An 8,064-nucleotide genomic window follows, 5' to 3' on the forward strand; every position below is an offset into this window, starting at 1 on the left:
TCCCTGCTATTATACTTTTTATATCGATAAGAATCGTTTTCATTTCTTAGGTGTTTTGAGAAAAGGGAGGTAATTTGGTTTGTGCAAATACCTTACAGAACAACATAGAATTGCGATGTATATATATGGTATCAGTGGCGTGCGGTGACATTTGATGATAGGGAAGCTGTGTTTCTGTAAGAAGCCGACTTACAGGGGCAATCAATTAATTGCGCGTCAGGTCCCGTTCGTATTCGTTTGTTCGATAAGCCAGTAAAACCGTATACTTTTTTAAATGTATTTTTAATAGATTATCCGACGTACTTAATAAATAAGAATGCCAATTGTCGCTTTGAGAAAAAAACATATAACATCTATTAATCGTAATTATCTTGTTATAATTTTTAATATTTATTTTATATTGTCTACCAATGTTAAATTCTATTCTATTTTGATTTCCAAATTGCTTCAATTTTACGAAAGAATCGTCATTCGTCATAAATTTTATCGTCAAAATGTCGAAATTTTTTGTTGACGTATTTATATTTAATTTAGACATTGGTCTTTCTCTTTTAATAATGTTTTCTTTTTCATTATATGGTCTTGAGCTAAAACTTTTTTAAAATAAATTTTTGAATCACTAGCCACGATATAAGGGCTAAAATTAAAATTATAAAAAAAACTTACTTGGTAAAACAAAATGTGTGATGAATATACATACCTAGTACAAAAAATTCTTCAATTGTATGAATATACTTTTAAAGAAACTTATAATTAAATATAATTTTGTGAAGAAACGTACATAAAAATAACAAAATATTCTTTACTTTTTAAATCTTAAAACAATCCACTTACTTGTTAGTGAAATAGCTCTCTACGAGTGGCTAATGAATGGAATCAGAGACGGTCCAGGTAGGTGTGTGCATGCCAAATCCCGAGGGTGCTGATACCGGTCAATGTCAAATGCCTCTTTTGTCGCATCACTAGTATATCTCAAAGGACGCCACAGGGCTGTTGTAAATTTTAAACGTTTTCTCACCATAGCTGTAAAAATCTAAATATGTTAAACTGAATAGTCATTTGTTTTCTAACTAATTCGTTTTAATACGATGTGTACATGGAAATCAGTTCCCCATTGTACTGAGCTAGTGATTGGTTTGGTTAAGCTTTTGTTTAAATAAAATTCTGACTCTTTCAGCAGAGTTTTATTTATGTCCCCATTCCCTAATCTCTTAATTATTTAACTACTTCTTAGTAGAAATAAGTCGAAACCAGTTACTTTGTACTTGAATATCTGTAGTCTTGGAAAAACAGCGGAAAGACAAATTCTTACGACAACGGATACTTAAATCGTAAATTTAAGGAAAATAAATTGTGGAGCTTTTTTGTACCTTGTCGTTTCATTCATTAAATTTGGTTGTAAATGATGATGCCAAAGTAACAGTTAATTTTTTAACATTGTACAAGAATTACACGCGTTTTTTCTGCATTCCCTTACAGATGGGACATCACTATAATCGTAATATCACTGGTTTAACATTGAAATCCGTAAGTAATATAAGATGGGAGACAGAATAAACGCAGAATAAATATATCAACTACTTTAATAGTTTTTTTTTAAACTCCTGTCAACTGTACAGAACTATCATAAAAACATGCCAGTAAATTCCTGTCGGTTGGGTTAAGTTATAAATCTAGTCTAGGGTAGGCAACCTTTTTTATAACATGGGCCAGAATAAATTTTACGTTTTTTCCGCGGGTCGTAGGAGTTAATTGACGCCTTCTTGTGACTCGTAATTTTTTTAGTCTGCAAATATGAAATAAATTAATAAAAAAGATAATTACTACATTTATTTCTCTTATCGTTTTCGAAAATTACAAAAAATTGGAAAAATAACTATTAATTAGTTATTTTTCCAATTTAATAATCTATTAAAGATCTCGCGGGCCGGATAGAAACTTTTCGCGAGCCATAGCTGGCCCGCGGGCCGGGGGTTGCCCGCCGTTGATCTAGTCTACTCATAATTCACATAATCGGGCGAGGGCGGCCGAATATCTAGCAGGCAGGCGGCTAACAGCCCACAACCGGTCCGGGATATAAAATTGGATGCTTTATGCGTGTGTTGCTTCTACCAGCTAAACCGGGTGAGGTTGGTGCTCTGTAAACCGCATGTGCCAATGCCTATATAATCTGGCTGATTGGAAACTGACCCGGTTTCGACATTCCTTCCGCCAGTAAATTATTCGAATATACATTAGCAATCTTATCGTTTTTTTCACATGTAGTATAGAAATTTGTAAAAGATACATAATGCAGTTATAATAAAATATTAATTTTAATTAATTAAAAGTACGTTAAAATATGGAAATTTATATTTTATAAAATACAAGGGAAGGTCATTGGAAGGTGGAAGCAGCGCTTCCATTGCTTCCAATGACGGCACGCCACTGTATGGTATATGTTAGACGATAGGGTTTTTCTTCAAAACTTAAGCAAGAAAAAATTTATTAGCTGCAATGTTTACAACTGGATTCCAATGTTTACAATTGATACGGATGGTGCTAACCTTCGGAAATTGTTTTCTTAAACAATTGTAGTTAAAAGTTCTGAAAAATAAGAATAATATTTTGCAATTTTCGTTGGACAAATGCCAAACAGAAATTGCTTACGTGCTTACGAAACATAATTTAGATTTTGTCACATCAACACGGAAAAATTGACATAATTAATCAAAGTATTCGTATCAACTATGAACATGTAAGCGGAAAAATACAGCGTAAATAAAATGACATAACTGTATATAAACTATTGTATTGATATTATTTTTCGTTTGACGAAAATTGCAAAATATTATTCTTATTTTTAAACTAAACTAACATATTGCAATTTGCTTACGAAATATAATTTGAATTTCCGTGTATCAACAGTGTTTTGAATTCTATAAGTATTAGATATTGCGGTCAAAGCGGTCAAGTCGTGGGCTTGGCATGCGTGACAAGGGTGACATGATGTCCTGTATTCAAGTGTAGGAACAATTTTGAATGGCTTGATTATAAGATATATAGGTATTTTATTGATTATAGTTTAAATAGAAATTGGATTAAATTGAGTGTAAGTAATTTATCTTCTAAATAAATCAACACTAATTGATAAAATAAATACTCAAAAATGAGGACAAATTTCTCTAATTATCGATAATTTTTTCGTTATTTAAATTAATTTTATTAAAATTTGCGTAATTTAATTTTCCTGCTGACAAAGTTGAAAAATAGCTTGAACTAAATTTAAAAACAGTCTGACATTTACGACAAATTTATACTTAATTTTGTAGTTTTTGTCTGCTAAAGTAGTCATGCGTATTCTTTATCACTCGTGCATTACCCGAGGATAATTTAGATTTTGTCACATCAACACAGAAAAATTGACATAATTAATCAAAATAAGTTTATAATCGTAATTTTATGAAGCTTTAACTTAATAGCATTTAAATAGTTTTGTTTTTTTTCCTAATATCTACGTTTAATAAGTGTGAATCTTTGAGTTAGTTGAATTAATTCCTGCATTAACAACCGAGTTAAAAGATTCATGTAGGATTGGTGGCAGGACTTATGTTTTTATAGACAGAAATACTGAATTATAATGTGAACACCTCTATGAAAATATCAATCCTGCCGTTCGCAAGTTATGAAGTCAATGTACAATTATTATAGTGGACGAAACCACGTGTCTAAAACCTAAATAGAGGCCAGGTTCCCATAACAGTCCTCCCGCGACACACCTCCTCTCGGCAGATCGCTCAAGAGTTCGTTGCTTTATTCTATCAATCTCTTTAATTTAATGATAAATTATAACAATTACAGCGCACTAAGCACCCTAAATACATTTTTATTTTATTATTATAATATATAGTATACGTAAATTAATATATTGTACTAAAAGTGATGTGAGATAACTATAGATAGGAAAACTAGAGTAATCATACGAATAAATAATATATTAAAAGACATTATTTATTAGTCATTCAAGATAAATCATGTCAAGCGTTGATTTAACTTATAAGGAAATATTTCAAAAGTTTATTTATATTTTAAAATTAAACCAGACTTTTTACATCAGACTGAACTTTTGCTAAGTCAAAGAAGTTAGTGCACTGCTTCGTTTCTAAAATGGATCTCTGGGAGAGGTACATTTTTTTCATAGATATAATTTATACAAATTGACTTGTATTGTGCTATAAGATTCTAAGTAATGTTTTAGTGATAAATATGCAAAATTATCTTACGATCTATACGACGGTTCGGACGAGGACATGATGGTTGCTGCACGCCCTCCTGTCGTTATCTTTCATGGTCTGTTCGACCATAAACGAAACTGGGCAGACATTGCAAAATCTATTGCTGATAAATCGGTTAGAAAGGTAACATTTTTACATTTTATCGCTTTCTTTTTAATATCGAAATATATAGGATGAAACAGGTATGATTTAGGTATACGTACTTGATATTGAGAAATCACGGCGACAGTCCCAAAATGACAAGTATGACTCACGATGCAAATGTTAATGACTTGGATATGTTTCTGAAGAACATTAACGAGCCAGTAATACTTATTGGTCATAGTTTGGGAGGAACAGCAGCAATGGAGATAGCCTTTAAGAAGGTAAGAATTATGATTAGTATCGGAGTCAACTTTTTAGGCTAAATATATTATTTGTATTATTGATTATTGAATGAATATAAGACATTATAGGTGCCTACCAGTGGCCGAGTGGATAAGATCACTGAATACTGGTCGCGGGTTCGCTTCTGACCAACGGGCTGGTCACTTGGAGGTTTTCGTGTTTACTTTATATATCTTAACCCCTAAATAGAGGCTGCTTTCCAAAGAAAGTCTTTCTCTTGGCAGATCTCCCATGTGTGCGTTACCATATTCTATCGAAATATGGTAACGCAACACTTTGGTAATAAAATATTTTAAAAATTATGTACAAATATTTGATCACTAATGTAATATTACAGCATATTTTAAAAATTATGTACAAATATTTTAAAAATTATGTACAAATATTTTAAAAATTATGTACAAATATTTTAAAAATTATGTACAAATATTTTAAAAATTATGTACAAATATTTTAAAAATTATGTAAAATTTAATCACATAATTCATTCAAGCAATTAACTTTCATGAATTTTTTATAGGTATGCCGTTACATATATTTAATATTTTCTATCATTATTCGTAGTTTTAATAAATTAGTTATTTAGGCTAACAAGAATTAAGATTAAAAATTATTCGAACGCGTACAATATTCTAACTTAGTGTATACCAATTTTTAAAAACTAAATTGTTATTCTCTCTAACAGAGATCCAAATATGCTTATCAAATACCGTATTTTACGGACTATAAGACGCACTTTTTTCTTCGAAAAATTGCCTCCAAAATTCAGGTGCGTCTTATACTCCGTAGCGTCTTATAGGTATTTTTTTTTTAAAAATTGCTTAAAAATTAAGGTGCGTCTTATAGTCCGTAAAATACGGTACATCTTTTAACAAGATTAAAGCCCTCTTTCATGAATAAATACGTAAATCTAACTGCTTCTTTAAATCCTAACAACCCACCGCCCCCCTTTTTTGAGCCTGGCCCATGCTGGGTATGATTACAAAGGTGCTATTACTTGTTAGTGCCCACAAGAGCATGAAACTGTGAAAAGATTATTCAAATACGTATTAAATTAAGAGTAAAATTCGTTTCTTGAAGAATTTCAATTGATTAATAACCAAAATTAATTAAAATAGTTGAGGAGAAGATTATGAACTGAAATTTCGTCTATTCTTTGTTTCAGCCTCACTTGGTTAAACAGTTGGCTCTGATTGATATTTCGCCATTGGGATATCCTGCTAATGAAGAGACTGAAGTGAGTTACCTCATAAACCAAATAAGAACTGTACTGAACATCATTAATTCCACAGAAGAATTTTGCGAATTAAATTCCGTTTTGGAAAAGTATTTCCAGAAATATATCAAAGTAAGTTAGTTGGAATTTAAAATTTCATATGCATATTAAAAAGTCAATTTCGATTCATTAACCAGTAGAACTAAGTATTAGTTCTACTGGTTAATGAATCATTTGATTTGGGGTGCCCACCACTAATCAAGTGGATAAAACCACTAAACACTGGTAGTTGGTCGTGGGCTCGCGCCTTACCAACGGATGGCCACGTGGAGTTTTCCGGGTTTTCATTACACTTGAAGCAACTAAATAGGGGCTAATTTCTTGTAGGAAGTCCTCCCGAGAGGTATCGTCAATCGGCAGATTGCCCACGTGTCACGTTGACTTAAACAAATAAACCAAGTATTAGATATGATGATGTTGTGTAGCACTTAAGCGTATGAAATGCATAACCCATTTTTGTCCAGTATAGAAGTTTTAACCCATTGTTTCGACCAATGTGAGAGAAAAATGGGAAATGACTCGTAAATCCAAACAGCTAATGATAAATTACGAGATCGGGAATAAATTTGACTCCATATTAGCAAAATGATACAGTACAGTAGGAATACCAAAGGGGACTAACTCAAAAATTAGAAATATTCGAATAATTAGTAAATAATTTTTATTAATATGCACACAAAAATTATATTTCAAATGGTTCAATAAATCATATTTGCCATCATAAGCGTTTCTAAAAACCGCGTTTTAATGTCCGAACAAATAAATTTTAATGTTTTTATGCCAATAGGAAGATTTTAAGCTTCTGTAGTTAACAATTGAATGTGATGTCATTGTGTAATCATGGAACAAATAGCCCATTTTTTCCGTCATAGAAGAATCGACCGATTTGAGAGAGAAATTAAAAGTGACTCATCGATCCAAACAACTACTGATAAATTTCAAGATCTGGAATCAAAATTCGACCTTCGACTCCATATTTTTACATTGTATCTTACTATGCAACTATCTAACGAATTTCTCTTTATTTTCAGAACGTTACTCTGTGTAAAATGATCTTATCCAATGTAAAGAAAGAAAATGACAAATTTATATTGAATATCAATTTGAATTCAATAGAGGTGGATCTATGCCAAAAGAAGAAAATGAAAGAAGTCTATCCGTTGCGAGGTTCTTATCAAGGCAAAACACTATTGATACACGGAAATTCAGATTATGTTTCGTATGCAAATCGCAATATGTTAGTTTAATTTTACATTCGTCAAACGAAAATTGCAAAATATTATTATTATTTTTCAGAACTTCTGACTACAATTATTTAAGAAAACAATTTCCGAAGATGAGCATCATCCGTATGAAGAGTGGACATTGGATTCACATGGAGGAACCACAGGAATTGGCGGAATCCATCGTTGAATTTCTATCGAGGAATTCGTGATTTCGCTTGAATAACAATTACTTGTTCATAAATGAGCATCAGCCTTTCATTATTTAATATTATATGCAAGCTTGGTAATGATTACTTTGGTCGATTCGTTAAACTTTGTGAACAAAATATTGAAATTTTATGAATTTCCGTAAGAACACGAAGGCATTTGTTCTATATTTTATTATTTTCAGAATGTGTTTACTCAGATGTTGTAATAAATGAAATTCATTGTATATTTTTGTTTACTATATTATGCAACACTGTATGCAAATAGTTACTAACCAAAAAATATATACATGATAAATCATGTCTTAATTTTTTGTTAGTAATTACTTTTGCAACAAATTTTACACCGCTGTTCTGGTGATTATATAATTTACAATATACAGTACATATATATAAATATATAGCGTATATTCAAAAATCAGTTTATTTCCATTCATATTAATTAAATTCATATTAAGTTATTACATTTCAAAACAAACTTTATACGTACTTCGAAAATGTCTTAAAGTTAACACTAATTAACAAATCTATATATATAATCGAGATGGGTTGATGATGATAAACGCAGAGCCCAAACGGTTAGGAGTTGAAAGTTGAAACTTGGTACACAGTTAGGGTACGTCACGAGAACGTACTTTACACTAAGAAGGGATTTTTCGAAATTCCCCCCCCCCACGAATGAGAGGGAAAGAATT

The 8,064-nt window shown here is 31.2% G+C and overlaps 1 protein-coding gene across 7 annotated transcripts; it reads left to right on the top strand.

Annotated features, from left to right (window-relative positions):
• Positions 1-2,901: 2,901 nt before the first annotated feature.
• Positions 2,902-7,564, top strand: LOC136985937 (sn-1-specific diacylglycerol lipase ABHD11-like). 7 transcript variants are annotated; one of them, XM_067283344.1, is made up of 7 exons: positions 2,902-3,045; positions 4,083-4,163; positions 4,238-4,397; positions 4,468-4,639; positions 5,827-6,009; positions 6,969-7,156; positions 7,234-7,564. In XM_067283344.1, exons 3-7 carry the CDS (start codon positions 4,327-4,329, stop codon positions 7,370-7,372), a joined length of 753 nt encoding a protein of 250 aa, XP_067139445.1. In that variant the 5' UTR covers positions 2,902-3,045; positions 4,083-4,163; positions 4,238-4,326; the 3' UTR covers positions 7,373-7,564. The 7 variants fall into 7 exon arrangements, with proteins under 7 accessions (XP_067139445.1, XP_067139447.1, XP_067139444.1 ...); XM_067283346.1 differs by having other exon boundaries at positions 4,097-4,163; XM_067283343.1 differs by having other exon boundaries at positions 2,902-3,005.
• Positions 7,565-8,064: the final 500 nt, after the last annotated feature.

Source organism: Centruroides vittatus, unplaced genomic scaffold, assembly GCF_030686945.1.
Source record: "Centruroides vittatus isolate TY-2023 unplaced genomic scaffold, ASM3068694v2 contig_983, whole genome shotgun sequence".
Lineage (NCBI taxonomy): Eukaryota > Metazoa > Arthropoda > Arachnida > Scorpiones > Buthidae > Centruroides > Centruroides vittatus.